The sequence below is a fragment of the Hyperoodon ampullatus genome (genome assembly GCF_949752795.1).
Source record: "Hyperoodon ampullatus genome assembly, chromosome: 9".
Lineage (NCBI taxonomy): Eukaryota > Metazoa > Chordata > Mammalia > Artiodactyla > Ziphiidae > Hyperoodon > Hyperoodon ampullatus.
The window spans coordinates 10,388,655-10,403,563 of NC_136922.1; the positions used below are offsets into that span (position 1 = coordinate 10,388,655).

The following is a 14,909-nucleotide window of genomic DNA, read 5'->3' on the forward strand; positions in this document are numbered from 1 at the left end:
GGCTTCAGTAGTTGTGTCTCGTGGGCTCTAGAGTGCAGGCTCAGTGGCTGTGGTGCATGGGCTTAGTTGCTCCATGGCATGTGGGATCTTCCCGGACCAGACGTGAACCTGTGTCCCCTGCATTGGCAGGCGGATTCTTAACCACCAGGGAAGCCCCACGATCTAGATGTAATTCTTCCTATTTAATCTTTCTAGTAGCAACTATAATTATGCTAATTTAAGACAATTAACTGATATTAAAGGGCTAAATCCTTAGGAAATACGGTTGATTTCTACATCTTTTCTAATTGATACTTTGTTTGCCTTAATTTTCTCAGGTTTGTAGAATTCTTTTACAATAATTCCCAATTTTTTTCAAATAAGAAATACTATGCCTTATTTTAAAAACAATAGTTTTATCTTGAAAATGAAATGTACTTAGAGATGATAATAAGTAGGGCATTTCTAACATATAAATACAGGATGTTAAAAATAGTAGTTTCCAGGGCTTCCCTGGTGGCGCAGTGGTTGAGAGTCCGCCTGCCGATGCAGGGGACACGGGTTCTTGCCCCGGTCCAGGAAGATCCCATGTGCCGCAGAGCAGCTGGGCCCGTGAGCCATGGCCGCTGGGCCTGCGCGTTCGGAGCCTGTGCTCCACGACGGGAGAGGCCACAGCAGTGAGAGGCCCGCGTACCGGGGGGGGAAAAAAAAAGTAGTTTCCATTCTAACATCTAGAAGACCATCAAGTCACCAAATACAAAGCTTAGATATTTGTGTGGTTATGCATTTATTTTCTCATCAGTTATGCTAATTCAGATACCTTAATAGAAGTATCCAGCTTTTCAACTTATCACCAGAAACAATTTTAAGTCTCAGTTGATATTTCAGTTTAAGCCCTTTCTGATTTATCAAAGCCTGAAACACCAAGACATCATCAAGATTCCAGAAATCAGTTCAGAACTTCTAAAACTAACATTTTTCTTAAGATCTTTTTGTACCCAATATTTAAAACAGTTTCATTCATATGCTGGCAAACTAGGTCGCAAATGAGACAGCTGAAAATACTGCATCTTTAAAAACATTTAGATTATAGTTGTCATGATTAAAGGGAATAAATCCAAAGGGATTTAGCCATTATAATATCAATTACTAGTAGTCAAGGTCATGCTACAGCCCCAAAAGAGGAAAATTAAACTCTGAAACTCATTTGACTAGAGAAACATGGTAGAATTCTGAAGGCACCAACCTGTTAATTTAGGAGGATTCTGAATACTACATAATAATACACCAGTTTCAGACAACGAAAACAACTAAATGATCCCCCCAAAGCAAAACATATCCACTATGCTATTTATAATTGCTTAACAGAAAGTCTTGAGAAATGTTTAAGAAATTGACTCTGCAGTGATAAAACTATCATATCTTTACTGTCAGAAAGTAGAGCTATTTATATACATTTTTAAAAAAGACTAACAGAGAGAGAGAGAGACAGACAGACAGAATCCAACCCAAGTTAAAAACAAAACAAAACAAGGATTTCCCTGGCCGCCCAGTAGTTAAGACTCTGTGCTTCCAATGCAGGGGGTGCAGGTACGATCTCTGGTTGGGGACCGAAGATCCCACATGCCAGCGTGGTGTGGCCAAAAAAAGCCCCACAAAAAGCAAAAAACAAAACCAAACCTGTATCTTCTCTGGAAGAAAACTAAGTGGCTGAAAAAGTCAGAGAATCAACTTAATGCCACATTACTGCAAACTATCAATATTAAAATTTGGGAAAATTTCCCCCAAAATTACAATCAATAAGAATATGCCATGATACAACTGCTTAATTGTATAATGCATGATACACTTTAACATAAGAGCACAATCACAAACTGATAAAACAATGATATTAGTAGAGAAGTTAACAAAAGTGACCATAAATAGTTACTTGCAGTATCCCTTTTCTTGATTTATTAACTTAGCAACTTTCATCAGTTTTGGTAAATTTTTATTATGGTACAAACAAACAAAAAACCCAAAGTACAAAAACAGAATTTCATATTATAGTATATATTTTATTCTTTCAAATAACAATACCTATATGTTTTATTTTAGATAATTGAGGCTAAAAAAAAGTCATACAACTCACATGCCATTTAATAAAGCCAATTTTACCTATAGTGCCGATAAAAATTAAATACCCAATTTAATAGAAATAAAATAGTGCTTGAGAAATCACAAAAGAAACTAAAATCAAAAAATCCTAACTGAATATACTTTGATGGTATATATTCATTCCCACATAGATGGATTTACATATATATCAAAGTAAATTTTTATGGTCTCTATTTTTTCATTACCTATAGCATTATAACTTATCAGAATAAAATCCATAATAGGGCTGTCATATTTAAAGTCATTAGTACTCATTACCTGAGACTGGAGTGCCAGAAAAGGGATAGTGCATTTCTATGCCATATGAAGTCTTGAATAAATACAAACCCTGATAAAAAGAAAGCAGCATGCCAGAGATCTCTGAAGACAGCGCCAACACTGTAAGCGGTGCTTGTACCGTGGCTCTGAACCGCTCCCTCCTGTGTGTTATCTGTGGTACTAGAACCATCTCCTTCCCTATGTACTTCCAAATGGGCCGCTTTTCTTAATTTCCTTCATTAGAAGAGATTAAGAGTGGAAGGTAGCTTTAAAATTTTAACAACCACTTTCTCGGTAGTACATTTAAAATTTTGCTAAACATAAACACAGGAACTTTAATACATAGTAAACTTCAGATTGCTGGATAAAAGTTATGCCAAATATTAAGTATATATTCAAGAACAATTTCTATAAACGTTAAGGCATTGTTCCTTGCTCATACTGACAGGTCAGTGGACATTAGGTTGTAAGGACAGCATTGGACAGATATTTACAAAAGCATTCCTTCCCTATTTGAATGCCACCTACTGGCAGATGAAGAAAGAAGAAAATTTAAATTGGAGAGAATTGTAATCTGTGTGATCTGCAGTGCTATTTATCTAATGAGGTATTATTTTTTTCAAAATAAAGAGGACTTAAATCTCAATATCCCAAAACTGCAAATGTCACAATCTCTTAGCAACAATATTCAAAAGAGGAATTGCTCCCAAAGACCCTTAAAACAGAAGTCCACTGTGCTAAGTTGCCAGTAAGACTTGCTATACTTACTTAGTCAAAGGGCAATACTAAACAGCTTCAAATGACATTTAATAAATGGAATTTAGCTGAAAAATTTCCCTGACTTTTGTTTTTGCCAAAGTACAAGATTTTGTAAACAGTGGGAATTATTAGCAATGCCAGCTAACGTGTATTCCCTACATTGATATTAAGTGCCTCAGCAATGAGCTTCAAGAAAGAAAACAAAAACAAAAACAGGTATGGGGTCTCAAAATGGCTCTGAAGCAAATAACAGAAACTAAATCATTCAGTCACTGATTCTGAAGCTCACTGCTTTAAAAAGCAACTTTACAAGATAACATTTTATTCAAGTCAAGAACAAGCCTGGATTCAAATTACAAAAATCTACAAAAAGATCACTTTTAAACAGACAGTACCTTCTTCTTTTACCTCCTGTACTTAGCGGAGGTTTAGGTGTTCTCGTTGAAACAATCTGGCAGTGCACAGTTCCCAGGAGCAGCATCAGCCATATTGGCCCAATCACTTCCGTCAGAGGTATGCTATGTGGGCTAGAAGCGGAACAGAATAATACTATTGCGGCAACTATAAAAAGGGAAAGAAAATACATTTAATTATAGATCTGACAGTCACTTCCTCAAAACTTTAAAAGTTGCTCTAACATCGTTCCTTGCCAGATAATTTTTCTAAATTTAAATGAGTCTAAAAGTTACTCCAGACAAGCTCTTTCAGACTATTTTATTGTTTGCCCCTGGCTAACCATGCCATTCAGAAATAAATTCTTGGAACAGGGTAACAGCCAACATGATCTCTAAAGTACACAACTTAATACTACAATGAAAACTAGACACATAAATCTAAAGGCATTCTTGGTAAGATCACAGACACCCTCCTCAGTTTAGAGGAAACGGGGTACATATAAAGAAATAATTAAAACACCTGTAATGGACTGAATTGTGCCCCCCACCTCCATTCCAGATGTTGAAGTCCTGACCCCCAATGTGACTATCTTAACAGATAGGGCCTATATGATGTAATAAAGGTTGAATGAAATCATAAGGGTAGGGCCTTAATCCAAAAGGACCAGTGTCCCTATAAGAGATAGAGATACCAGAAATCTCTCCCAGCTCATGCACAGAAGAAAGGCCATGTGAGGATACGGCAAGAAGGTGGCCGTCTACAAGTCAGGAAAAGAAACCTCCAACAGACACCAATCCTGACAGCACCTTGATCTTGGACCTCCAGCCTCCAGAACTGTGAGAAAATAAATTTCTGTTGTTTAAGTCCCCCAGTCTGTAGTATTTTGTTATAGTAGCCTGAGTAGACTAAAACAGTATGATAGATAGGTAAGATATGTAATTAAACTGGAGGTTTATGAAGGAATTCTGATGACTAACTCTCAGAGTTAATGTAACTCTGAGAGAATAAGTAGTTGACCAAGTACGTAAAAGGAAAAAAGGGCTACCCAGGCAAAGAGAGTTACCCCAAAAGCATATAGGTTACCAAAAAAAAGGCATAGAATGTTTAAGAAAGAGTAAAGAGCTAATTTAGTCTGGTTAAAATTGGGGAAAAATTCAATAAGAGACTGACTGAAAACTTGGCTTTTTATCTTGAAGGCAATGATAATTAGGAAAATTTAGAACTTAAGAGGCTGGTTTGGATTCGTAATTTAAAAGGTAAATGGACAGAAGGTAAAAGACAAGGGCATGATAGAAGCAAGAAGTAGGGATAGAGCTGAGAATACATAGTTGAGATACTTAAAAGGCATGTGTCTGAAGTGAAAAACTGTAAGTAGTTATATAAACCCAGTCTGACTGCAAATAATTCTTCTACTCTTCAGGAGATGAAGGTGGGATAGAGAATGAGGACATAGCTCAGAGCACTATACCCTACTCAACATGCAAGGAGGTGGAAGCACAGGGGTTTCTAAAGGCACTAGCAGACTGCTGAGGGTCATTAGGGTCATATCACAGCTTTGTCACTGGCTACATAACTTGGAACAGGTTAAGTCACTTTTTATTTTTAGTATTTATTTATTTAGGCTGCGCCTGGTCTTACTTGTGGCACATGGGATCTTTGTTGCGGCATGCAGGATCTTTAGTTGAGGCATGTGGGATTTTTAGTTGCAGCACACAGGCTCTTTTTTTGTCATTGTTGTTATGGCATGCAGGCTCTTAGTTGCGGCATGCGGGATCTAGTTCCCTGACCAGGGTTCGAACCCGGGCCCCCTGCATTGGGAGTGCAGAGTCTTAACCATTGGACCACAAGGGAAGTCGCTAAGTGACTTTTCAAACTAAGCTTTGCTAGGAGAGTGTTCAGTGTTCAATCCTTATACACACTAATAATGTTAAACTTCGGTTTGGAACTGAAAATACCTCTTTTTCATGCCTGATCTAAGCTGTGTTCCCTAACCATAACCATATTTAATTTAGGCGAGCCAGTAAGTGAATTTCAGCCACAGTATGTGAACTAGTTACACTGCAAACTTGTTTGCCTTCAAATACTAGAAAGCAACAATATCAAAAAAACACAATGCACAGTGGTTACAATGAATGGTACTGATTAATTATCACTCTAATAAGCAATTGCAATTTCTAACCACTTTAGAAGAAAGTGTTCTCCTCTAGGTAAACTAGATAGCCTTAGAAGATAATTACAAGTTCACTCCCTCTTATGTATATAAGATACACCCTGGCTTAAAAAAACAACTTTACCTAAATGGAAGTCTTTCATTTTTATTGTATTTTCATTTACTTAAAAGATATTATCTTTTACTTAGCATTTGTTGATAAAACATATTTAAATAATCATTCAGGATTCTGATTGTGTTTTTAAAAAAAATAAAAGACATTAAAGAGACTGAAAGGGTACCACCAAACTAAAATCGTTGCTTTGTTAAGAGTGATGGAATGTGAACGGCCTCTTCTTTTAGGCTGCAAGCGCTCAGGAGCACTGGGCATTTTGCGCTGCAGGCTGCTGTGATGGGAGGCAGCGTCCCAGAGGTGTGACGCATGTGGCTCGAGGTCAGACTGCCTGGGCTCGACCTGGGCTCTGCTACCCTTGGTGACTGTGTGGCTTTGGGCCCTTGGGTCCTTCAGGTCCTGTGTCTATAAGCTACACATAATAATAGTACCCATTCTTCACTGGGTTGTTGTATTAAATGAGTGTCTGTGAAACGCACTTAGAACAGTACATGGCATGTAGAATTTCAATACAGAATGAGGACAGTCTCAGAATACAAAGGTTAAGAGGAAAAACAAAAACACTGCTGAGAAAGGAAAAATGAACTTCAAGGCTGCATAAAAAAAAGACTGGTGTGCAGTCAGAATGACCATCATCAAAAAATCTACAAACAATAAATGCTGGAGAGGGTGTGCAGAAAAGGGAACCCTCTTGCACTGTTGGTGGGAATGTAAATTGATACAGCCACTATGGAGAACAGTATGGAAGTTCCTTAAAAAACTAAAAATAGAACTACCATATGACCCAGCAATCCCACCACTGGGCATATACCCTGAGAAAACCAGAATTCAAAAAGAGTCATGTACCACAATGTTCACTGCAGCTTTATTTACAATTGCCAGGACATGGAAGCAACCTAAGTGTCCATTGACAGATGAATGGATAAAGAAGATGTGGCACATACATACAATGGAATATTACTCAGCCATAAAAAGAAATGAAATTGAGTTATTTGTAGTGAGGTGGATGGACCTAGAGTCTGTCATATAGACTGAAGTAATTCAGAAAGAGAAAAACAAATACCGTATGCTAACACATATATATAGAATCTAAAAAAAATAAAATAAAAGGTCATGAAGAACCTAGGGGCAGGACAGGAATAAAGACACAGACCTACTAGAGAATGGACTTGAGGACACGGGGAGGAGGAAGGGGAAGCTGGGACGAAGTGAGAGAGTGGCGTGGACATATATACACTACCAAACGTAAAACCAATAGCTGGTGGGAGCAGCCACATAGCACAGGGAGATCAGCTCGGTGCTCTGTGACCACCTAGAGGGGTGGGATAGGGAGGGTGGGAGGGAAGGAGACGCAAGAGGGAGGAGATATGGGGATATATGTATATGTATAGCTGATTCACTTTGTTATACAGCAGAAACTAACACACCATTGTAAAGCAATTATACTCCAATAAAGATGTTTAAAAAAAAAAAAAAAGACTGGTATGTATGTATATGTTGGGCTGCATTTGGAAGAGACTGTAATTTTTAAAAATCTCTCAATTTGTATTTTTCTTTAGCCATCCACAGATTCAAATTTTCATAAAGTTATTTTGGAAAATAACTGCTTTGTTTTCTCCGACATTTTAAATACCAAACTAGTTGTGTCTTATTAAATGAAATATCACAATAAATGTTTATTTTCATACTCAGTAGTAGTTAGCATATGTTAGAAATAAAAAAGCCTTAGTAATCCTAAGAACAAAATATGCTGAAAGTTAAAAGCAAACTGCATTTCTATCAATTATACCTTGCAGAAGATAAAGGACTAGAAGCCAGAAAAAGATGACTTTTGATGTTACTTGTAACCACCACCGGAAGAAAAAGGGAAAAAATACAACACGAACAATTCCCTTTCTAGTCAGAGAAGTCCATGGACTTTCAGGTTTTGCCTTAGCAAATGCAGACCCTGAGAAAAGTAACAAAATGACAGAGAACATTTATTACTCTTTAATTTCCTTAAAGAAAAAATTTCAACATTTGAAGAACAATAAAACATGAAATTTTATTTTGTACTATGAGTGGGAACTGTCCAATTTTGGATAGGAGACACTTTTAAAAACATTATTCATGTTATCATATTAACTCAGGTACTTTGGAAAAAAAAACTATTTTTAACTGAATAACAGCAAAATTTCTCCCACATATTTTATAAATACAAGACAATGTTCAAATGTCAGTTCCAGTTAGGAATTAAAAATACCACTTTAATTTTTATAACAAGCCTTATCGTTTGCTAGGCAAATATGAGCTGCTTTTCTCTTACACTTATTAGTTCTTGGAATGATTCTTAGTGGGAGAAAAGACTAGTCAAGTGGTATTTAAATGCTTCCATCCTCTCTTTTTTTAAATACTATTTCTGACTTCATTTAGACTCACATTGCTTCTATTTCTACAAACATATATATCTAACCCATTTTGAATTCTGTTTCTTCAAGGTCAATTTCTAACTTCATTAAACATTTGTTTATTCAAGACTCACCTCTTACAAGATCGACATCTATGAGATCTGGTTTCACATGTGCTGTTTTCTTTGGTTTATTCCTTAACCCCTGTAATATATTAAAAGTAGTACTAATAAGAGAGCAGATCTTTAAAGTCCTCATCACAAGGAAAAAAAAATTGTAACTATGTATGGGGACAATTATTTAAACTAGACTTACTGTGGGGATCATTTCTCAATATATAAAATATCAAGTTATTATGGTTTACACCTGAAACTAATATGTCAATTATAACTCAATAAAAAAGTAGTATTGAAATTCATTATATATACATATATTTTCAAAACCCAGAATCAACGCTTAAAAATTTCAATTAAAAAGGAAAACTTTAATATAATGGACAAAAACTAACACGTTATATATTTGTTACAAATGGAACACAACTATAGTATTGTAATAAATTTTATTACCTTCCCAAAGGATAAATTTAGGCGCATATGCAACATGTCAGGCCTATTTATTACTAAAAGCATAATTCTAAAACAAAGACTATTGCTACCAATCAATTTGGATTACAGCCTGAGATGGTCCAGGAGACTGTGGTGGCCCCAGTTTTGCACAGGGAAGTGTTGAAGCTGGCTAGGAGAGCAGTGGCCCTGAAGGGCCCTTAAGGTGTGATGCTGGGGGCATTCCTGCAGAAAGCAGTGGATCACAGAGCTGAGAACAGACAGGGATGCAGATTTCTTAGCAGATGCCAGCATGTAGGGGTGAGACCCAGAGAGGATGATGCACATCTCATGGTTGCCACTATCTTCACATGCCAACCACTAACCAGACCACAATGCAACCTTATCACCTCATAACTTAGATGCCATGCCCAGTAGGAGGAGGAGGGAGAAGGCAGAAATCATGAACTGAATTAGTTTCAGCTTGGAATTACTGAACACTAAGATTAAGTTTCTGCCATCGGTGTACAGAGTTAGTGTAGGGCTAGAGATCAAAATCAATGAAAAAACTATCAAAAAATAAATTACACTTTATAACTTAAGACTAGGATGTTAAGAATTGGAGGAGCTTAGGCTAAACTCCTTGGAATCCAAGTGCTTAGCGATGACACAGTGTTTCAATGATTTGCTTATTGTTCATTCAATCCACCAAGTAACCTGGCAGTAAATCCTTTGTTTAGTCCTAATCCAAGTAACAATGACCCCTTAAATTAAAAATTTGATCAAGTACTGCCTTTATCTAAAACAAAGAATAAGACAGCATTTGAGCTCAGAATTAACTGAGATGTTTAAACCAAAAATGTACCCTGAAATCAAGATGCAATTAACCTCTGAACTCCTTCAAATAGTCTGTCCATGTGAAGTTGCGAACTACCCAGATACAAAAACAAAAGAGAAAGAAGGGTGAGGGCTGAAGACACAGCCATGATAATCTTATATACAGTCAATCCTCATATTCATAGATTCCGTATTTGCAAATTCACCTATTCACTAAAATTTATTGGTCCCTAAAATCAATACTTGCTGTGATTTTGCAGTCATTTGTAGATATGCACAGAGTGAGAGTGGCAAAAAATTTGAGTCACTCAATGTTCACATTTCCAGTTGAGGTCAAACAAGGCAACACTCTGCCTTCTTGTTTCAGCTTTCTTGTTTCAGTTCCTTTTCACAGTCTATTTAACGTCAAATCTTTTGCATTTTTTGTATTTTGTCGGTAATTTTGTGGTTTAAAATGGTCCCCTAGATAGTGCTGACATGCGGTCCAGTGTTCCTACGTACAAGAAGGCTGTGACGTGCCTCACTGAGAAAATGTGTTAGGTAAGCTCTGTTCAGGCATGAGCTGCTGGCCATGAGTTCAATGTTAATGGATCAACAACATATATTAAATAAGGTGTCATAAAACAAGGTTATGTATTGATCAGTTGATGAAAGTGCTGTGACTAGGGACTCACAGGAACTTAACTCTGTATTTCTCCTAAGAGCAAGAGTCAATATTCACTAATTCAGTGTTCATGGCGACTTGAAAGAACATAACTACTGCAGATAATAAAAACAACTCTATCTGTACTTCATTTCCCATTTTAATGTCATGACAGAGTGGCTGATAGACTATAAATCATTCCCAATATTTTGCAAATTGGAAAGGCAATACTAATAATACATATATTTAAACAACAATTCATTAATCAAGCACTATTCAAATTTGGCATCAAGTCTATATGATATTTTACCTTTATTAGCACCAACAAATTTGAAAACAGTAACATATTTTACTTTACTTCTGTCTCTTATATATTATTTTTCTAGCACTTTGAAAATAACCTTACTGCCAATGTTTATAACAAATCTGAAGCTTAATTTACTGCTGTATACCTAAAGTTTTCATCAAGATTGTTTTAAAAACTTAAAGCCCTTATAAAAGGAACAGTAAATTGTTTTGATTTATGCAATTATGTTGTTTTTCAACATGCTCATTCTACTTGACCTTTTTAATATGTGGTTCATTTCCTATTTTATATTTTATTAAAACATTTATTTTGAGCTACATTGTAAAGTCATAGCAAAATTGCCAACTTCGACAAAACTTCCCCCTCAAGGTGGCCTATCAGAATATGTAAAAGGTTTAAAGAAAGATAAAGAAAAATTTCACTGACAAATCTTCTAACATTAGTGACTTTATTCACAAAAATAAAAGATATTAGGACCAAGGTGTCAGCCTTCACAAAAGGTGATTTTAATTAAGTAGATATTTTAAGTAGGACAATTTTTAAATTGGTTTAAACTACATTCACACAAAACAGCATAGCTTTCAGTACTAAATATAATTATGAACTTCAAGAAATCTGAGTGAACAAACAAAAAAGGAAAACTAACTTAAGTTTCAGAAAAAGATTTTTTAAACTACTGGTTTAACTAGAAAGTAGAAATTATCAAGTACTGGGCTTCCCTGGTGGCGCAGCGGTTGAGAGTCCGCCTGCCGATGCAGGGGACACGGGTTCGTGCCCCGGTCCGGGAAGATCCCACATGCCGCGGAGCGGCTGGGCCCGTGAACCATGGCCGCTGAGCCTGCGCATCCAGAGCCTGTGCTCTGGGAGAGGCCGCAACAGTGAGAGGCCCGCGTACCGCGAAAAAAAAAAAAAGAAAGAAATTATCAAGTACTATGAATACAATTAATCTCCAAGAATCCAAATAATATATTCTTTATTGAATATACACTTATACTCCTATAGTACATTCCTAAAGGGCAATGACACAAATAGTATGAAGTTTTGAATTTTTAAAAATATCTAAGCACACACATAATGTTGAGCCAAAAAGCTTACAAGTTCTGTTTAAGTTTAGAAAGTACTTCTGGTCAATGATCCAGACTTCACATGCATGGAACTATTATAATACGTAGACTCTATCAAAGGACATACCCATCAGTTTCACTTTCCGGAAATCCTGTTTAGTTTCCCCCATCCCTTTTTTCCTTTACAATGACTTTAAATAACATAGCTTGTTCTGTTGAAGCTTTACAACTCTAGTACGTACTAAAACACGGGGAAGTCCACATTTACTTTTCTTTTTTTTTTTTTTTTTTTGCGGTACGCGGGCCTCTCACTGTCGTGGCCTCTCCCGTTGCAGAGCACAGGTTCCAGACGTGCAGGCTCAGCGGCCATGGCTCACGGGCCCAGCCGCTCCACGGCATGTGGGATCTTCCTGGACCGGGGCACGAACCCGTGTCCCCTGCATTGGCAGGCGGACTCTCAACCACTGCGCCACCAGGGAAGCCCCACATTTACTTTTAAATTTGGGTCAAGGTGATCAGAAAACTACAGTTTTCAGTTATAATTTCTAAAACGTTTAAGAAAAAAATCACTTGCAACTCAGAAAAGACTTTACACTTTAGCAATATCAACTAGGGTCTTTAATATAAAAAAAAAATTTCCAAGAAATATATTTTCATGGCTTTCTTTGATTTCTTTAGTTGTTGCTCACTGCTTTGACAGATAATAAAAGAATCGATTACCTAAAAGGACAAACTCGATACATTTGTTAGTGTTCTCTAAGCAACAGGTACAGTGTTTTTGTTCTTTTAAATCAAATATTAACATTAATACACCACAGTTACACACTTCTCTACCTTCCTTAGAATAAATACAAAATTATTTTACACTATAAATAATTTGCTTCCACTAGAATGTTTAAGAAAAATGTTACGCTTGTCATCAAATTAACCTTTTTAATTCAAAATAACAAAAATTTTTTTTTTTTTTTTTTTTTTTGTGGTACGCGGGCCTGTCACTGTTGTGGCTTCTCCCGTTGTGGAGTACAGGCTACGGACGCGCAGCCTCAGCGGCCATGGTTCACGGGCCCAGCCGCTCCGCGGCATGTGGGATCTTCCCGGACCGGGGCATGAACCCGTGTCCCCTGCATCGGCAGGCGGACTCTCAACCACTGAGCCACCAGGGAAGCCCAAAAGTAAGTTTTAATACTGTTTTTAGTTCTTCAATTACTATTACAAAGTACTATTACAAAGTATATATATATATATATATATATATATATATATATGTATATATATATTTTTATATTTTGGGGAGGGGGTTAAATTTCAAAAAACATCCAAATGTGCCAACTGGTAACACAATCTCTCAAGGTACTTAACATTCCCTGTCCAACAAGCTAAAGACTGTCAAAGAGAATAAAAGATTTCAAGGCATCTTACTAGACCTCTCTGCTGCCCTTTATTTGTTTAACTTTTCCAGCTCTTCGTGATAGTCTCAGACCGTTGTCTCATGGATCTCTCACTTCTCTTTCCTCCTTCACTTACATCTCTTTTTTTTAACCTATCCATTAAATGTTGTTTCCCAGTGTTCTGTTCTCAGCCTTTTTCTCTTATCATTCAACGTAAATCCACTCACTCCTATAGCTGTATCTGTATAATGTGTATAATACATAAAACACACATATATATATGGGTAGATGAAATACATAATTACAAATGAGATAAATTCAATTAAGAGAGGGATGTATAGTTCTCTATTGGGATGCAAAGTGGGGAAGCAGCCCTGGGGAGGTTAGGAAAGATTTCACAGAGGAAGTGACTCATGAGCTGAGTTTGACAGACATTAGAGAGAATGAGGAAAACATTCCAGACAGAATGTTTTACACACACACACACACACACACACACACACACCCTTTACATATTGAGGACTCCCCAGTCTCTCTCCCAAGTATCACCTGGATATTTCTGAAACAAAATTCTCTATCTGCTCCTCTTCTAATATTTCCCACCATACTTAGTGCTGCCTTAGTGAAGTTGTTAAAATAGAAATTTAATCAGGTAACTTTTTCTGCTTAAAATCCTTCAATGTCTCTCCCATTGTTTTCCAGATTATGCCTAGACTCTTGAGTAAAGCAGTTAAGCCCCTTCAAGATCTGACTTCCATTTCCTTTCATGTTTTACCCCTAATCACTCTAATCGCTCTCCTCCACCCAACCTATTAGCCATCAAGTTCCTTGAGGATTCTGAGTCAGCCATGCTCCTTCCTTCCTTCATGTATATTTTCATATGCTCTTCATTCTGTCTGGAATGTTTTCCTCATTCTCTCTAATGTCTGTCAAACTCAGTTCATGAGTCACTTCCTCTGTGAAATCTTTCCTAACCTCCCCAGGGCTGCTTCCCCACTTTGCATCCCAAGAGAGAACTACACATCTCTCTCTCTCTCTCTTTTTTTTTTTTTTGCGGTACGCGGGCCTCTCACTGTTGTGGCCTCTCCTGTTGCAGAGCACAGGCTCCGGACGCGCAGGCTCAGTGGCCATGACTCACGGGTCCAGCCGCTCCGCGGCATGTGGGATCATCCCGGACCGGGGCCGAACCCGTGTCCCCTGCATCGGCAGGCGGACTCTCAACCACTGTGCCACCAGGGAAGCCCCACATCCCTCTCTTAATTGAATTGATCTCGTTTGTAATTATGTATCTCATCTACAAAATTATAATCTATTTTATCTTTCTGTCCCCATGATTTAATCCTATATTTAAGACATAGTAGGTGCTCACTGCAACTTTGTTAACTGTATTAATTCTTCATGAAAATAGTTCAAAGATTAAAATTAACAAATGGCAAAGAATCTTCCTCTTCATTATAGGTGATTAAGTTGTCTAAACACTGAAATTTTTAAGTAACTATAGACACTGGTTTTCAATCTAATATAAACCTTTCTGCACAAAATATAAACTGTCAAGCAACTAAAGTAACATTCTCTGGGCCAATATTAAGTTTAGCTCGTGCAGGAACACACTGATTAGTATCATCTATGCAAATGAAAAATATAAATCTTATTACTGAAAAGGTGTGACTGCTGAGAAACAGACCAAATTTAGTTAAAAATAGTTCCCATGTTAGCAAGGTAGCCTATGAGAATGTCTTATCAGCGTTAAATGATTACATGTCCAAGAAGAAACTATGAACTACGAAAACATTTCAATTAATGCTTTACTTTCCTAAATTCTTTCAAAAAATGACCAACTTTTCAGCAACTCTATTTGCGTCCAAGTCATTCTGTTAGTAGCACCAAAAAGCAGATCTCAATTAAACAGA

The 14,909-nt window shown here is 37.0% G+C and overlaps 1 protein-coding gene across 6 annotated transcripts in view; it reads right to left on the reverse strand.

Moving 5' to 3' along the window:
- PHTF2 (putative homeodomain transcription factor 2) overlaps nucleotides 1–14,909 on the reverse strand; it is a gene marked incomplete at both ends in the record, with an annotated part of 90,046 nt that overhangs the window by 37,404 nt on the left and 37,733 nt on the right. For all 6 annotated transcript variants that reach the window (XM_079711007.1, XM_079711004.1, XM_079711006.1 and 3 more), the window contains 4 exons: nucleotides 2,464–2,628; nucleotides 3,549–3,714; nucleotides 7,621–7,779; nucleotides 8,353–8,422. In XM_079711007.1, coding sequence (XP_079567133.1) covers nucleotides 2,464–2,628; nucleotides 3,549–3,714; nucleotides 7,621–7,779; nucleotides 8,353–8,422 — 560 coding nt within the window. The remainder of the gene's footprint in view (nucleotides 1–2,463; nucleotides 2,629–3,548; nucleotides 3,715–7,620; nucleotides 7,780–8,352; nucleotides 8,423–14,909) is intronic.